Consider the following 18,576-nt stretch of genomic DNA (forward strand, 5'->3'; position numbering starts at 1 on the left):
TAATCAAGTGCTGTTAAATTCAAGTATTAAATTACAGTATGATTGGATCTTTTACAACTATTTACTACAGTCGTGGTGCAGTAGCAGCATTTTCTCTAAAGTTTTTCTCTGTTTCCACGGAGACAGAGTCAGAGCACTTTTGAATAGTTCCATCTTGGGAGCCATTTTCAAAAAGTAGCGTTTTCAGTGACTCAGAGCAGCATTGTCCACGCCCAAAATGCTATGAAGGTTTTAAGTTTTCACATGAAGACGTTATCTTGTAAACGGGGTCTCGGTACAGGAAAGGTCGGAGGAGCCACTCTACCAACTGAACCTCAAGACAAACATGTATTTTGAGGAACAGTGGAGGAAACAAAGATGGGAATGGTTTTGTTGTGTAAACAAAACATACATAAGTCTTCATTCAAAAGTGGGAAAATATCAGAGCGAAAGTGATTTATGAATTTTTTCATAAAATATGTTCTATTCTTTTCTAACATGTTATGTACTTTTAATATAGTTTTGATTTCACTGTTACTTAGCAACTGAAATGATCAATAATACAATAAAGCAGGCTTGAAATATTTCACTTTGTCATAAATTTAACATTGATGGAAGGTTTAACTGTTTGATTTATATATTAATTCTGGAAAAAGTTTTTGAAAGGAAAGAGTGAATGGTTATACCAGCAAGGTAGAGAGCTTGGTGGTTTTGATGAGGCTTAATATATAAAGCTGATGTTCGCTGCAGCAGACACAAAAAATAAACCTTTCATCATTAAGTCATCTCTTGTGCTTGAACCTACATTTATTTACCAAGTCACAGAAAAATGTGGACTGAAACACTTTTAATAACTTGCGCATCTGTTTTCTTCTCTATTAACAAGGCTAATACAAATAAAAAAGTTGCATATATGCTCAATATTAAGAAATTAAAATTTTAGCTTCCTGGGAATTGCATTCCTGTTTCACTAGATGAGTTCATTTGCAATAAAAAAATTTTTTTTTTTTTAAACTACATGAACATAAGAGCTGTACACAGAAACTAAGGCTAAGTGATGGTATCTATTTTTAAACATACACCCAATAAGTCTGTAAAGTATATTTAATGTATTTTCTAAATAACACACTGCTGTAGAAGTCGTATACGATGATTCATAAAGGGCTAAAGTCCTTGTTTTTAAATTTAGAAACAATATATTGGTGCAGGTTTGATCAGTTGTGCTCTTCTTTGCAGCTTTTATTATAATTGCCATCTTTACACTGACTTCAAATTTAAATATTCAATACATAATAAAAACATTTCTGAAGGGTTTCAAAACATTCAAATACCTGTTCATATTAAAATGATTCCCATTTACAGATAGATCTATGTTTACAAATAAACTTCTAAAGGGAGATAATTATTTTTGCAGAAACGTAGATGACAAATGCATTTTCAAACATTTGCACATTTCTGAGACGCACAGTGGTTTTTACACATCACCAGTAAGGTGCATTTAATGAACGAATTGAGCAGCACATCGAGCCAAAACCAGAATATCAGAAACAACTTTTTTAATAGTTGAAATAAATACTCCTTTACATGCATGGTCAGAACACTTGAAAATACTATGGGAAGTCTGGTAAATAGTGTAAAACCTATGGCACACACTCACAGCAGCTTTTGTTTTTTTGTTTTTAACCAATTCAGAATTCACACACGTTGGAAAAATAAAAAGCGTCAGGACACTCAAAACACTCGTTCCAATCTCACAAAGCGCGTGTGGTCTAGCGGGTCGGCCGGCCACACGGCGAGGCTACATCCATCATCGAGGCTGAAAACTGAGGTAAACGTTTCAGGTGGTGACGGAGGGAGTTGGCGAGGGGCTGCCGGACCGCTCCGGTCGTCCGTTCCCAACAGGATCCGCGTCGCATCCAGCGCGACGGCGAACCCTGCGGGACGGAGCCACATCGGCCATTCTGCTCCGAACCTGATGAGCAGGGAGAACCCGAGCGAGTCTCTCTTTGGTACGTCACGACACGACTTGGGAGACCGCCGTGCCTCTTCCTAAACTAATTCACAGAATGAGAGTTGACTGGCGGCAGAGTCCTTGGAGAGGAGCGTTCTCGGAGTGCCTGAGTGAGCAGAGTGCAGCCGTCCGACACGGCGCACGCCGAGTTGCGTAGACGCTCCCGGTAGTCGGCCATCTTGGAGCTGCTCTCGGGGTGCTGAGCCACGTCCCTGAGGCCCTGAGTGAGGAGCACGCAGGCGGACACCACGCTCATGGCGCCGCCCAGCACTGCCGTCTGCACCCCCTTCCCTTCGGCGGAGATGCTCGCGGCCCGTCCCAGGAACTGCGGCTCGGTGGCGAAGCCGACCAGGGCGCTGACGGCCTGGACCAGGGCGGCGCTGAAGAGGACGCAGCGGTTCCTGGTCAGCTCGCTGGGCTGCGTCTTCACCTCCTTGACGCACGCCAGGAAGGCCGTGCCGCTCGTGCTCATGCTTTTGACGCTCAGCTTGAACTGCTCCTTTGCGAAGCGGTCCCTGGACCTCTCGCTGGCCAGCGACGAGATGTCCGTCAGAGTCTTGAGGTTGGTGGAGATGTTCTGGGACAGCTCCAGGAGGAGCTGAGGGGTCAGGTCTGGCAGCGGGGTGACCCGCAGGACGCCGCAGCTCTGGTCCACCTCGTGCCGACAGCGGGTCACCTTGTAGCGGTCCACTAGGCCCGGCAGGCAGGGCTGGGAGCCCGCCGTCTCCACCGCCGCCAGGTACGCGGCGTGGGCCGAGCACTCTGTCAGAGACACCACCAGGTCGGCCATCTCCAGGAGGCGGTCCCCCACCTCGGTGAAGCGGCCCATGTTGAGCTGGCTCTGGATGTCGTGGGTGAGGATGGAAAGCTCTTTGGTCCGGGCGATGACCGTGTCGCGGCACTGGTCGAAAGTGTCGGCCACCGCCACGCCCTCGGACGTCATGACCGGCCGGGTCTCGCTGGACAGCAGGAGGAGGTCGGCCACCAGCTGCATCTTGCCCTTACACGTGTCGCAGACGGAGGAGAGCCGCTTCCTCTGCTGCAAACTGCCACTGGGTGCGCTGGCTGATCCCTCACTTGCTGATTTGCCAGAGCCACCACTAGCCATAATAAAGAGGGGCAGTCCTGGGGGAGAGGGGCAAACCACTCTTCTGAATGGATTCACTTAATTCTGTTTTTCTGCTGCTGCATTGTTCCGTTTAAGACATTTCCACTATTACCCTTAATCCATAAATTAAAAAAACAAAACAAAAAAAACAAAAACTGGCCAAACAGTCTTCCTTAAGATCCTTCAGAGTATAGGCGGTCAACTGTGCATTACATGTTAACATACAAGACAGAAATTCTCAATGTAAACATGTGGCAAGAACAAAATTTACTGCATTTAATTATTCTATATTACAATAAACGTCTATAATCTGGCATATTCCCAGAGGTTGTTAGTAATCTTACAATGTAACACGGTAACTTCTGAGCAGTCAGTGTAACAAGCTCTACTGGAAACTTTAATTTAAATGCCCTGAAGTCAATCTTCTAAATGTCGTCCCAGGTTGGTTTAGGAGGGGAACAGAAGAATTCACAGGATTATTTTAAAAAAGGAAGAAAAAAAAATATCACACACAAACTGCAGTGCCACCAAGGTGCCTTCAAAACGGCAAAGTGCAGATTGAGAAATAAAAAAAATAAATGTCACAGGCTCCTTAAACACCTGAAACAACAAAACATTCCCAATTGAAAAAAAAAAAAAAAAAGAAGAAACTTCAGCTCCACAGCCTTTTGTTCTATTTAAAGATGTCTATACTTTTATACCACTTTCTATATGACAGCATGTTTAGTAGATGCCTTTTGAGTCTTTTCTACGGGGGAAAACGGGGGGGCTGTGATCAACAGGATATCATTTTATGTCCATTGGAGTCAGAGTGAGGAGCCCGAAGCAGCACCGAGACTTCGTCCGACTTGTTCCCGCTGAGAGTGACCTGCCAGGCGGACTCATGCTGCGTGCAGCCGGGGCGCCACCCGGCCGGCTCGTCGGGACAGCGGGGAGATCCGGCTTCCCCTCCAGCACCACGTTTCATGAGTCCTGCCCAAGTGAAGTAAAAGAAGAAGAAAACAAAAACAATTCCAAGCCCCTTGTCAGTCCACTTTCAACCGCTTCTTCTTCAAACTCAGCCCCGGGTTAGACGCTAGTTGCTCCGGTCCCCGGGACTCCATATGCACCGCCCGTGGGTCCACCTCCGCCGCCTCCGCCAAGTCTTAACTTGGGACGAGAGAGCGTGTGGCCCCGCATATCCTCCTTCGTGAGCACCGGCGTTGTACATCCATCCCGGTTGACATGTGAAGCGCTACCCGGCGGGGGGGTGTCGCGGTTCGAGGTGGCCGTTATTCCCGGAGATTCAAAGCGGCGCTGCGCGCTCCCGCGGCGGCACTATGAGGAAGCGGGGAGGGTGTGGTCGGCTGGAGGACTCACTCAAGTTGTAGCAACGGAACAACGCGACTCGTCCTTTAAACCCTCCGCCGGGTCTCTGGGCTCACTTCTGTCCCGCTCCGGCGAAACCCCAGAGGAAAGGTCTGGCGTTTGAGCGGAGGAGCTGAACGGTACTCACGAGTTTCACGGCGGCTTTCAGTTTGCAGACTGTCCGCCGCGGCTGCCGCTGCCCGCCGTTCTGCCATGAGAACTTCACCGCGGCGTCAATCCGGAGAGAGCAGGAGAACCGCACCGGAAGAGGAAGCTTTTCCACAATAAAAGCACCAGAGCGCAAACAGCTGTACTCGGTTCGTTTAATGGTCTTTTTCTTGAGTAGGTTTCTTCCTCTTATCTTGGTCTTGAGATTCTCTCGCCCTGGTCCTGAACTAGTGCTTTAAGATTTGTTTTTTCAAAAAAGCAGTGTTCTTTCTCGTCTTTCACAGTGTTCTTTCTCTTGGCCCTAACCAACAACAGCTGTGACTGGCATCTGTTTTTTCCACCAGCAGTGTTTCAGAAGCAGAATGGCTTGTTTACTTTTTTGATAACAAGTTGTAAGTTTAAGTTGTGGCCACTGGAACAAAATAATTAAGGCTGCCAATTGAATAGTGTTAAATTAGTTAACCACACAAACTTTGTGAAATAAAGCAAATAATCACACTTCTTATTTGAAACTCAGTCATTCTCAATTCGTTGAATTTGTTTGAAAAAAACAAACATTTTCTATGCATGGTACATGGAAACATCACTCCTTTCTGTTCAATATTTTGTGATATGTACATTCTGCATCTTGATATTTTTGCTATTGTGCATCTCTGACAAGCACCATTAATGACTTTAGATGTAGTCAAGTTGTTCTTTACCCTGTAAGCTTTTAAAATGATACAGGAAATGAGAACATTATGCATTAGCCACAGTAAACTGAGACTGTGAGATTTGGTCCATTCCTTCTGTGCGTTCTAATTTCTCCCACTTTTTAGAATATATAAATGTTTTCTTTGTCTGGGTGGGTGCAGTAATTCGTGCAACAGACGGATGTATATCGCCTCTTAAAGTAACAACTATTGTGAAGGTCAAGGACAGAATTTGTTTGGAGAGCAAAGCCAGAATAAGAACTTTAGCATACAAGCACGAAATCCTGCAATCTGCTACAGAAGTTATTTTAAAGTGACTTAAAGAAGAAGAAGAAGAAGAAGAAGAAGAAGAAGAAGAAGAAGAAGAAGAAACAATCATACTGGGTGACACTGATCACAACAATCTCGACCACTAATAATGGAATTGTGATTCTTCTTCTCGATCAGTTCACTAAAAAGATTAGACTTTGTCCGCTGCTCAAGGTGTTTTTTGATTGAACTAATTTATATCCAAAATATTTAAAAAAAGATTATGACTGTACAAAGACAGTATGCGACAGAGAGCAACAAGAGATGGATGAAAACTCCGATAGAACGGCTCCGCCCTCAATACATATTATGTTTTCATTCGCATACCATGGGAAATTAGTTTCCCACCGCTGGTATAGAACTGTTCTGTTACCTCTGGTTGTGATGAACTCGTACTCTGCAAACAAGCTCAGTAATAAGCTTGGTCGTCAGGTTTCGGTTCTCAGGCGTTTCCACTTTTTATTTTGAAAGCTGGGAGGATGTTGACAGGTCGTGTTGCTGTGACGTCACCTAAACCGTATCCAAGTGTATGATACATACAATTACAGAATAGGTACTGAGCAGGAAGTCGGTCAGGTTTACAAAATGCACACTCAGTGCAGTTTAGTTTGAAAAAAGTAATTATCTAAACAAGTGAAACAGTTCAGCATGACAAACACGTGATATATTCAGGCTGAACTGCTCCTCTATAAAGCCCCATCACTCCGCAGTGTGGGAGGGGTTAAAGTAGTGCAACAACTGGCGTCAATAAATAATTCTAACTCTTAAAATTTGGCTTTCTGACCACATGACTATGAGATTAGCTGCTTAAAGGGCTAATCATATGAGTATAAAAGGATAAAGTAATTATGGGAAATTTCACATATATAGCACCTTTCTTTCTTTAAATTAATGTACATTTAGGATCACTAATTAACCTCACATGCAGGTTTTTGGACTGTTGAAGGAAACCAGAGAACCGGGAGGAATACCCACTAACACACATGGAGAAAATGCAAACTCCATACAGAAAAGCCCGGCCGGTATGAATCCATTACAGAGCTAACCACTCTTACACATTCCCTTAAGTTACTGTTCTTTTGCTACCGCCTTAAAAACAAAACTGTAGCACGAGTTGGCACTCTGCTGCATTCACCAATTGCTGAGGACAGCAATAAAAGATAGCACTGAAAAAACAAGATAAAAACATCAACAAATAATATTGAAATTGCACATAAATCACAAACTGATCAATGCATGATCAGTAATACCCTCCCGTAATTCTGGATTGCAGTTTATTGTCATTACTGAAATACTCTTGGGCTGCATGGTGGCCCAGTGGTTAGTGCTCATCATTAGCACCTGGATTTTGTTATTTTTCATAGTTATATTTAATTAAATATAGACTCATACCTCTTATACCTAAAAGAAAGGGAACTATTTGGAGTTGTTCATGGGTCATCACGGTCTTCAGTGCAGTCAGCGTCAAAGTAGGTTGTGTGCGGCCTTTGAACTTACTGAGTTTAAATCACTGCTGTAGATTATACTGTTTGCACGAAGTCACGAGATCGAACATCATATGACAGCATCAATAACTGTTTATGTTTCCTGTCATGGTGAATGATCCAGAGAATCTGTGTGGATGTCTCGTGAATGATGAAGAGCAAAAAACTTAAACTCGGTCTGAGTCACTCTGCAAATGCATGCGCGACACACAAAGACGTTGGTTTGATATGTTTGGTCCGACGGATACACTGAGCATATTGTGTGTGTGTGTAAGCAGTGATGAAGCTCTTGCTCACACACTGTGTGTGTGTGGAGTACAATTGTAGTGTGAGAAGGACTTGCAGCTGCATACAGGGCACGGTGCCATTGGGTGGAGCTGGTCAGAGAGGAAGCAGCTCTGCAGTGTGTGTCAGTGAGGCCCATTATCTGATCTCTGTGACCCTGTGAACTCTGCAGACCATCACACTTTAGTTGAACACACATTTTTTTAATTGATCAAATAGTAAATCTCTCTAAAAGAGTGTTTTCTAACCTAAATCCCTCCCTGACTTCCTCTTATGAAAGCTGTGGACCCTGTTTGTCATTGCTTGTTTATCAAAATATTACATTAAAGACAAATGCCAACATATGTGAGCGGGATCCTTCACAGTGAAAACAATGAGCAGTTTCCCAGATCAGCACGAGACTCCAGAAAAATGTTTTTGCACGTTATTAACACATTATTGTACAGAAACTATTATATTTTGGCTCTGAATGCACAAATGGATACAAACCATGTGACAGTGGAGGTCTGAGCAGTATTGTTTTAGGATTGGCTTCATTCAATTCTCAACCAATAGGATAATTTTAGAGGCGTGTCTAAGGATGGAACACATTTAATTCAACTTTATCCATCCAACTTCTATGCCCTTTAATCCCGCGCGACCCTGAGCCAATCCCAGCTAACTGTGATGGCAGTGAACAGTTAAACTCCACACAGAGAGGTCCGGCCGGCATCTGAAACTACGGCATTCTGGCTGTGAGGCGAATGCGCTAATCACTGCACGGAACCTGTTTTTTTTTTTTTTTTTTTTTTTTAACTCGGTTTATGATAACTTTTATCTTGAAGGCCCTCGAGCAGCGTGTCAATGGCACGCCCTTTTCCGTCTCGTGACCGGCGAACTAAAGCAGCCAATGAGAGCGCACCATCTGTAAACATGGCGTCCCCCTTCAGGTGGAGATGTGTGGCTCTGCTGCTGCTCTGCTCATATTTCCTCTGTGTTTCAGCCGCAGAGGGAAAAGAGAAGCCTAAAAAGAAGAAGGACATCCGAGACTACAATGACGCCGACATGGCTCGGCTTCTGGAGCAGTGGGAGGTAGGGAGCCGCGGACGTCTAATGTCAGCTGCTGGAGCTGCTAGCTGTTAGCTTAGCCTCTCTCCGTTACCTGCAGGGAACAGATCCTTTATGTTGTAACTCAGTGGCTTCATATTCTCTCTCATTAATGCAGCTGTCAGTGTGCTGTAGTGCAGAACAGTGCTTATTTCCACAAAGACTCCAACCTGATCGTATCCGCCACAGTACGGACCTTAAAAAGTCCTATAATGAAGTGTTTGTAAAGAAACTGCAGCAAACACGTTTCCCTTTTGTCTTTATATAACAATGCTAACTACAGTTTTCATAAAAGAGGCTCGTTAATATAGATTGTGCATATTACCACGTGTACTATCTCAACACAAGATAACAACTGAATTAATTATAATGTTTTAAGGTCCGATCTGAAAGATGCGTGTCAGCAGGAAGTTTGTTCCACAGGTGAGGACTGTAGGAACTAAAAGCTGCTTCGCCTTGTTTATATCGAGTCAATCTGTCGATATATTTAGGCCCGAGACAGTTTGAAGATTTATAAACAACAAGTCAAATATTGAAGGGGATCCTTTGACACACAGACAACCTGTGCAGAGATTGGAGCTTGGGTGTAAAGAGATCCATCCCCTTTGTTTTGGTGAGGACTCTAGATGAGCTGCAGCTGTCTGACCGACCTGTAAACACACCTCGGCCATAATCCCAAATAAATTCATGAACAAGTTTTTCTGAATTATGTTCAGACAGAAATCCTTTAATTCTCAGATGGTAGTGAGCTGATTTTGTTATTCTCTTAATGTGGATGTTGAATTTCAGGTCTGAGTGACACAGTCAATACAATTTTTCTTCTTATGGGCCAGAAATGCTTACCTCCTTTATTTCTTGGTGAAGTTGTAGGCAGTTCTGACTGAGCTCTCACAATGTGACTCGTTGTTTCTCAGGAGGACGACGACATCGAGGAGGGCGACCTCCCCGAGCACAAGAGGTCTCCTCCTCCCATCGACTTCTCCAAAGTGGACGCCTCCAAACCCGAGGAGCTCCTCAAGATGTCAAAGAAAGGCCGGACCTTGATGGTTTTCGCCACAGTGTCGGGGGATCCCACCGAGAAGGAGACGGAGGAGATCACGGGCTTGTGGCAGGGCAGCCTCTTCAATGCCAACTTTGATATCCAGAGGTAGTTACACACTGATCACATAAGCCACTGTTCCACCACACAGTATGTGGCGGAAAGGGAGGTTGCGGTACAGCAAAGCGCACCCAAGACCAACTCTGTTGCACAGTCTCACACAAAAAATGTAGGCGGGGTTGTGAACGACTCGGAGACGTCCAGCGAAGAACACGGAAGCGGCCGTCCAATTCATTCTCTTGTGACTCAGGTTAAACTTTCTCATTGTGAACAAAAGCTTCCAGCTCCTGTTGAATCTCCTCCTGAGAGGAGCGACACGGGTGTTGAGGTGTTGTGTCAATAAACCCAGTTAACAAATCAACGAGTGAGCGCAAAGCGGTGCATGTAAACAACAATGGAGGGAGTTACGGCCAATGAAATAATTAAATATTGCGGGCAAGTCTCGAGTGACGATCGTCACTATCAATCAGCAGATGACTGTGCCGTCGCTGCTCCTCCTCCTCACAGACCCGTTCCTGGGTGCTGGGTACCTCAGCAGAGAGGTGGCGGAAAGCTGTACCCGGTGGTCGCGGGTTCTTTCCGTACCATCCGCAACTTTAAAGTCGGACCGTGCAAAAATGCGTCCCGACCCGCAATGCTCTGCGACAGAAAGTGCCTTGGAATCGCGCCTAAAGCTGTAGAAACACAGCAGAGATCATGCAATGCCACAGGGACACTATCTGTTTGGCCTATAAAAAGTTATTGTTAAAATTTGAGCTTGTTAATCATCTATTCTAGCCTTTTTGCAACCTTCTCGGAGGATCAAAAGTCAACCTGACAGCCTGGAGCAGTCAACACTATGGGAACACTGACATCTCGTGGTTGATCGGAGTTACTGCAGCTGGAGCAGAGACGCGATAGAAATACTGTAATTCCAGGGTGAAACTGACTTTTCCTGTCTTTCTTCTAAAAGTGCAGTATGTGAATTTGAAGTAAATGCAGTTTTATGCTTCAGGTGGCAGTAGAGAGTCCTCAGTTCAGCGCCTTTGAATTTCTCTCCGAAGTTTGACCGTTTGTTTTTCAGTTCGTAATTGCCTCCAGCCTCTGGTTTGCCAACTATTCAGTCTGCCATTTTTCTCTGGACTGACTGACTGGATGACAGATGGAGTTATATTAAGTAAGGAAAAGCTGAGATTAGCTGCTCAGCTTGTGAACTCAATTACCAATAACTTTAACACAAGCGAGAAATCACATCATGACTGTAGTATTCTTTCATGAGTTCATTTTTAAAACTTTCAAACCCAAAATCAGTGAATGCTGGATGTTTAAGCATATTAGAAACTTAATTATTGTAGGCTTTCTTGCCAACTTTTTGTGTTCTATTTCATTAAATATATTAATTAACACATTCTTGAATCTATCCTGTGAAATTCACATTAGCGTAAAATTGTTACTGTCATTGTTTTCTGAAATTTAGCATTATTGTTCACATTATTTTGCTACACATTTATGTCCACTTTCTGTTGCAACAATGAAAATTCCCCTAATTGTGGGACAAATAAATTGTTATCTGAATTATTGTTGTTATGATGAAATACATTCAAGTTTTACATTTTCACGGGCTGCCTGAGGTTATTTATGATGCAGAGCATCAGATGAAGAGTTTGGCCTGTTTGGTTTCCTCTCTTACTTTCCTTGTGGATATTTTAATGGCACTTGACACGTTAGTGCTCCGTCATGTGACTTCAAACTGATGTAGAGCAAAAAGTATATGTTCTTATGTGTTTTTAAGTCATTGTTGTAAACTCAATTTAAAGGTATACAGGAGGATTTTCAGGAATTTTAGGAAAGAACCGCCCTCTCCACCGTTTGAAAAAAATGCGCATGCGCAACGCTGTACCTGCTCCCAAGACGGAACGCCTACTAAAACGCGTGCGAGAGACATGCACGAGCCCAGTTCTCCTCGTGCACGCTCTGTTTACAAGTCACAAGTCGGCATCGCTCACATAAGCTCACTTTACAAGAAGATTTGCACCAGAGGGGGTGAAACTGTGTAAAAATGTCCGAGAACAATGCGTCGGGTCAGCCACCGGCTTGATGAGAACCGTGTGGAGTGAGCTGCGCGCAGGGACGAGCACGTACGACGGGCTTACGTCATATATCACCAGAATGATTGACAATTGGGAGGACCAGTTATTTTGATGATCCACCCGGAAGAAGAAAATCCTCTACTATACCTTTAAGGTATTACATTTGCATCAACAAGACCACAGAAAAACAAAGTTGTGGAACTTCTGAGCTGCATTAGTAACGTTATTTGTGGGGCATTGGCAGCCTATAACAGGCTTCAGTTTTTCTCTGCTGTTTTGTGGCCTTTCTTAGAGGAAATTTGTGGCACACTCGCTGTTCCTCAGTGCTACGTCTTGTTTCATGTTCTTCTCCCCCCCGGCAGGTTCGTGGTGGGCTCTAACCGGGTGATCTTCATGCTGCGGGACGGCAGCATGGCCTGGGAGGTGAAAGACTTCCTGGTGTCCCAGGACCGCTGCATGGAGGTGACAGTGGAGGGACAGGTGTTTCCGGGGAAGGCGGCCAAGAAGGACGACGACGCCAAGAACAAGCAGCCCAATGAAACCAAAACGAAGAGCAGGAAGACTGAGAGCAAGAAGCCGGACATGACGGGAAACGGCGCCAGCCACTGGAAGCAGGAGCTGTGACGAAGCCGGTTTCTCCTCCGGGCCTCAGACACTCACCACCAACCTGTGAACACACACTGGTGATGCTCCGCAGCAGCACAGGGAGGCACTGTGGAGTTTGGTACATTGAACTCAGACTGAGCTGCGGCAGCCATGTTTTTTTCTTCTTCTTTTTTTTTTCAAATCGATGGTTTGAGAGTGGGAGCAGGATTGAGACCAACTCCAGTATATCTCCCCGATACTTCCCCATGTTAGATTTTCACCAAATGAAATCAGTGCACTCTGAAAGGTACTCCAAGTTCATATTGGAACAGCCATGATTTCTACAGAATTATCTTTCTGCTATAATGGTGGACCCAACACACACACACACACACACACACACACACACACACACACCAGCACTTGTGGATTTGATATGAATGTGACTCTGATTTTTCATCAAATCTAAAAATAAAAATTTTATATTATTGACATTTTGTTTGACTCGTCTGAAGTCCATCACTTCCCTTTGACAGTCATTCATTGATTCATAACACCTGAGTGTTCTGAAAATAGTTCAGTACTTTAAAGTTGATGTAATACATATTTTACAATTGCAGTTACAACTTTAACTACATGCTATCATTTATGAAACATGTATGGAATCATTCACTCAATCAAACCTATTCTTTAGGTAAATGCATCTATCAGGTGAATTTCCAGAGTGAGGCATAGTAGGACAGACGGCACTTATTTCAACGTTTAACATAATTAAATGAACAATAGTTTTAAAGAAGTTGGAATAAATGCAGTTAAATGTTAAAAAGGGTTAACACTCCTTGTGTTCTTATTGCCTTCAAACTAACTACTAAACAGTAGTAAAGGAAGTAGAAGATCGGAATGTCACAAAGCTTCCTTTAAACTGGTTCCTCCATGGCAGCATCTCACCGAGACCCTTATCTAACCTCTGTGTTCTAGAACACCAAGAATAAAGACCAGAAGAACGTGGTTTCACTTACTGAGGAACACGAGCTGCTCAGGATTGTATGACAACCAGCAGGTGGCAGAAGAGCTGCATTGTGAAGCTCTTGTCCCATAAGAACCCAAACAGTCTGAATGCCGTTTGACAGAGGCCACAAGAGAACAACCAAAGTCAAAACAAATGGAGTCACAGTCACACCTCCCTCAGTGATTAACTGCATCTTGTCCTGCTTTTATAGAAACACGTGGCATCAGAAGAGAGAGATCTGGGGACATTCAAAGAGGAACAAAGAGAAAAGTCTTTGATTAGACAATCTGGAGAATTAATAAACGGTGTTTCTTTCCCACTGAATTCCTCCAAACTGCAGGCATGTAAAGCTGAAGAATGTTACCACCACCCCCATGAAAACCAAAGCGTTTCTTATAAAATGATGAATTTCCAATTCTAATGTCTTAACTCATCTTATCCAGTTGAAATTCCTAGTTTTGGCCAAATGAAGCTTCATGAGCCAGTCTTCATTTTCTGGAGCCGCTACATGGCGCTGTCTGCTCAAGAAATGTTTGAAAGCAGTCGCGCACTTCAAAACCAGTCTTTTAGACTTCATCTTATAACCAAGAGCGTCACCTAATGGGAGTAAAAAAATAGAAAGTGGTTCACAAAGCTTCATGATGTTTCATTTGGCCATCACGAGAAAGTCCTAAGTAGCTATGCCACAAACAATAAGGAGCATGGGATTATGACATTTACCTCTATAAGGGAGATTTCATTCACATTTCAATCATATTTTCTGGAATCAGATGCTTATATCAACATTTTTATGTGGAGACATTCAAGACTGTTAAAACCATGGAAATAAATGACAATTGTACTTTTCATGAACAGAAGCCCCATCATTTTACCTCCTGGTTTTCAATTAGTTTCCTTTCTTTACATCCTATACACCTGCTTAATATTTTTTTCTGGGAAATAAGTTATAATGTATAATAATAAACCCATATGCAGTATTTCAAAGTGACTATCTGTCCATCCATCTATCTAAGCCAGGTTTAGGGAGGTTTATTCCTGCAATCAAATATAAAATAAGCTATAAAAATGTTGAAATATGGTCCGATAGGTTGCCAAGACTTTGATTCTGAATGAAACACGTGTTCAAAGCATTTGGAAATCATTGCATCAGACAAACTGTTCATCTTTCTTTATTTCTGTACAAAAAGTCCTCAAAGAAATTCAATCACTTTACAAGCCCAAGCCACATATACAACACATCCATTTGATGTACAGTTAAAACAAGCCGACTATACCGAGTCATATGCATGTGTGCAGCAAGTTTCTGGTGCAAATCTTTTAAAATGGAGCTCTAATGGTTTTGGGGGGGTTTCTTACATAGAGTGTACATACTGGAATAACATTACAACTCAAAAGATGTCCCTTGAAGATTCGGATCAACTGCGTCTGTACAATAAATAAGTATAAAATATATCTCTTAGGAATCTGTGGATTTTTAAAAACACATTAAACATACAAAACACTAAATTACTGCTACAACCTCCGAAAAAAGACCAGCTATTTCGGCAAAGGGGAGGAGGGGGGGGGGGGGGGGTGTCCTTTTTTCTTTTTGTCCTCCTATCGCCAGATCTCAAAGATTTGAAATGCAAAAAGGGGGGAAATTGCACATTAAAAACCTCCCTGATTCCACATTCACAGGACAGTTTGATTTAGTCTTTAATATCTTTAAGGGCGCCTTGCTGGTTCATTCCAAAACATAAGCCAAAATAAAGACAGGTCACAATGGAGTGAGAGCTTTGGATGAAACAAAGAAAGTGAAGCACCAAACATTGTTTTTTTTGTTTGTTTTTTTAAACCACAACAGTAAAAATAAATCAACTTCTTATCCTCTTTTCAGACACACCTGCAAGAAGCTTGACGTTACACTTGCGTTTGTGTTGCTGCTCTCCCAAAATTCTGAAGAAATTTGTTCCACATTTGCATCAGAAACTGCAGATGATGAAGGTCCAGAGCACAGAGTTCGACTGTGAATCAAGTCCCCCGCCTCACTGGGCTGCACAATAATTCCCAAATTATTAAATTAGTATGTATGTTGCATGAACGTTGTACACGTTTAAATTTGGGTGGAAAATAACCTGCAGTTTGCATGTTGCACAACACCTGCAGGACGAGTTGAAGACGAAGCTCTGGTGTCTCGAGACAATGATGCGAAGGATGCACCAATGCAACCGAATCTGGAATCCTTGACTATATTATATTTTTGATTTTCTCATCGGACCTCAAACTAAAGTGAACTGATAAAAGTGCAGAAGCTGCTGACCCTGAATGAAAACCAATCTGACACGCTGAAGGTTTCTCACGCTTTCTAATTTTGCAGGAACTAAATTAGGCATGACAGACCTGCAAAACATCAAGTAAAAAAGAAAGTCCTTGTATAATTGCCTTTCCAAATGTTTGCAGCCCAGTGAGAAATTAGTCTTTTCTTCTTCTAAATGTAAGAAAGTAAACAGGACGGTAACATTTGAAGACCTGCCACGGAAATGCATTTCCAACGATCCACATTGATAGAAAGAAAAGATGTGGACCTTGTACATTGTATTTTGCACTTTTAACCTGCTGAGATACTGCAAAGAGACAGAAGTGGAACTCAGTGGAAAAGAAGTGACATTACTCCACTCAGTCCTGGGATGAATTCTAAGTCTCCTGGAGAAAATGTACCAACCTTCCTGTAACTGAATATAATTTTTGCGGGAGAACCAGAATTCGGACATTAGATTTGCAGTTTAATCCTCTTAGTTTGTTGCACTTTTCCATTATTTTGGAACTGTTTGTGGTTTCTAACATAAAATAATAGTTGCACTGGCCTCTATAACCCCTCAGAGTGGACGACAGTATCCATCCCACTCACCCATCCATTCTGGATCTCACTTAAGTTTGACCCAAAATCATAGAGATTTGACATTTTTCTAATTTTGTGATGACAGCTCTATCTTTTTTTTCTCCTAGGCGCACCAAACAGATTGCCTCGAAGAAAAGCTGCCGGCCCCCTCTCCCATCTCAAATGTTGCCAAAACATCACAGTGAAGACAAACACTGGTGGACACGCCGACATACAAACACAATGGGCAGTTCCCACATTCTGCTCCACACTCTAAAAAAAAAAAAGAAGTCTTTTTGATATGTGCAAATCTAATTTGGACCACCTCAGAGACCCCCCACTGAGACCTGTGGTATGACCCAGATCACAAACGGGGGAGAGTTAGTGACGTAATTAATTTGACACCTCCACCTCAGCCTGAGCGAGTAACTAAAGTTTCCACAGCGTAGCAACGATGAATATCTGACAAAAACCCCATGGTTACTGCAGCTAGTAAGCTAACATTATGTAAACGGATTGATGGCGTTCAGCGATGCAACAACAGTGTTTTGTCCAAAAAACAGAATCAACATCGATCATATCTATCGCTGATGTCTGTGGAGGCGCCGTTCTGAGCCGAGGACCTCCGACGCCTCTGTCCGAGGGTCCGCGGTGGCTCCTCCATCGCCCTCTGGTGGAGATCTTAGACAGATTCAGTTCATCGTGGGCAGCACAGGCTCTGATAGATTCTCTTCACCTCTTTTTTTGTGTTTTTTTTTTTTTTAAAGCATACCAAAGCATTTTGTTTTACCCACCGCCCAACCTGCAATAAACACCACTTGATCTGAGACCAATGGCTTGAAGCAACTGACTCTGTAGTGTGCGTGTGTGTGTGTGTGTGTGTGTGTGTGTGTGTGTTTTCAGGGGGGGGGGTCTGTATCAGTATCTCAGAGGGGAGGGGAGGTCAATGAAGTCACTTGTCAGTCTTCCCCGCTCTGCCTGCCGCTCATAGCTTCATTTTGTGGACGACGGGGACGGGCAGGACCTGGTGGATCTTGGCTCGGTCGCTGTTCACCTCCACGTGGACCCAGTCCGGGATGAAGGAGCCTTTAAAGCCCACAAAGGCCAGTTTATCTGCAGAGACGACAAATTACATCCAGGTAAGGACAAATGTACAGAGGCAGTCAAGTGTGATGAAAATCCTGCAATAAGTGGTGATATTTCACTACAAGTGAATGAAGGCACAGATTGTTCGGTACAATTAAGAACCTGTTTACAGGACAGGGTTTGCTTTTGTTCAGAAAAATGTTTGCATTTACACGGCAGCGTTTTCAAAGCGACGTTTTAAACTGAAAATGGAAAACTTTTGTTGTATTGCCTGTTTACATGACAACTGTGCTCGGAGCCACTGAAAACACACCTTTTTGAAAATGCTACAACTGCTCATGTGCTCGATGGCAGTAGTAAATAGTTCTTCTGCACACACTCACTGTAATTAAAATCAAACTTGTTTGTCTGTCCATATGAATGTCTGTGTACTCCTATTGTTGATGTTTATCGCGTATCATTTCTCTACACACGTGTGTGCGGTTTCATTACAAAAACACATCAACAGTCCCCATGAGTGGCCCTATGTCAAAACTACATTGTTTTCAAATTGTTTCAGTGTAAATACGAAACTTTTTAGAAATGAAAACGCAAAAATGGGAACAGATAGGACCATGAATAGGATCATTTTTTTTGTTTTTTTTTAATAACTTTCTCAATTAAGATGCTCTCAGAAAGACATCCTCCCAATATCTTTGGAATACGAATTCAGGTCTCGTGCTGACTGAACCTTCAGACGTTGCTGGACGTCCCGTCATGCTCACCTTTCAGTTTGATGCCTTTGTCAGCACCGAGTCTCTCCAGTACTTTGACCCAGGATCCTCTGGTGACCAGGCGGCCTTTAGATGTCACCAGGACGATGGAACTGGTGGAGAGGGGGAGAAAGACGCCTTATTGTTTTAATGTTGGAGCTACTACGGCTTTTTATGTCAAAGAATACCAGAGGGTAAGTACAGTGGTCAGAAAAAGCTGGCATGGAAATGTCCACTTATTCTACATAAATGGATCATAAACATTGATGACAATGAGCTCGATTTATCATGATGCAATAACTTCTCAATCTTATCAATTCTGTAGAATCCTTAAACATTTAAAGTGCTGCTTTTAACCCGTTGTGATACAAGCCAATGATTGTTAATAGACACTCATCTTCAGATATGATTTATTTTTGAAGGATTTTTCCACAAACTTTTATGAAATGAACTCAAAAAGCATGTTTTCACAAGTGACACGAGCACAACTGACTCGAACCTGGTTTCCTTGATCAAATCCGTCAGTCCAACAAGCTCTTTTTGAGTTATCAAACAAATAATTATCTTTCACCGATCAGCCATAACAATAAAACCACTCACAGGTGAATAACACTAATTGTTTCAATATAATTTCACCTCAAAGTTTGATG

General features: G+C 43.0%; 3 protein-coding genes across 3 annotated transcripts in view; 1 reads left to right on the plus strand and 2 right to left on the minus strand.

The window, feature by feature from the left end:
- Window positions 1-1,265: 1,265 nt before the first annotated feature.
- On the minus strand, window positions 1,266-4,558 carry tlnrd1 (talin rod domain containing 1). The gene has a single exon (XM_080513617.1). It carries the CDS (start codon window positions 3,096-3,098, stop codon window positions 2,034-2,036), a length of 1,065 nt encoding a protein of 354 aa, XP_080369743.1. The 5' UTR covers window positions 3,099-4,558; the 3' UTR covers window positions 1,266-2,033.
- Window positions 4,559-8,295: 3,737 nt separating this feature from the next.
- mesd (mesoderm development LRP chaperone) lies at window positions 8,296-12,714 on the plus strand (the record flags this gene model as incomplete). Its single annotated transcript, XM_080501229.1, has 3 exons — window positions 8,296-8,454; window positions 9,384-9,616; window positions 12,000-12,714. The coding sequence occupies 3 exons, from the start codon at window positions 8,296-8,298 to the stop codon at window positions 12,259-12,261; spliced, it is 654 nt and encodes a 217-aa protein (XP_080357355.1). The 3' UTR covers window positions 12,262-12,714.
- Window positions 12,715-14,384: 1,670 nt separating this feature from the next.
- Window positions 14,385-18,576, minus strand: part of cemip (cell migration inducing hyaluronidase 1) — a 215,541-nt gene continuing 211,349 nt past the window's right edge. Inside the window, exons 30-31 of the mRNA XM_080501910.1 lie at window positions 17,939-18,039; window positions 14,385-17,201 (exon numbers count right to left, since the gene is read on the minus strand). Of these exons, the coding sequence (XP_080358036.1) occupies window positions 17,074-17,201; window positions 17,939-18,039 (229 nt within the window). The 3' untranslated portion in view covers window positions 14,385-17,073. The remainder of the gene's footprint in view (window positions 17,202-17,938; window positions 18,040-18,576) is intronic.

This window comes from Blennius ocellaris, assembly GCF_963422515.1.
Source record: "Blennius ocellaris genome assembly, chromosome: 1".
Lineage (NCBI taxonomy): Eukaryota > Metazoa > Chordata > Actinopteri > Blenniiformes > Blenniidae > Blennius > Blennius ocellaris.

Coding starts and splice junctions, on each gene's coding strand:
- tlnrd1 (XM_080513617.1), bottom strand. CDS start 3,098: ATGGCTAGTGGTGGCTCTGGCAAATCAGCAAGTGAGGGATCAGCCAGC.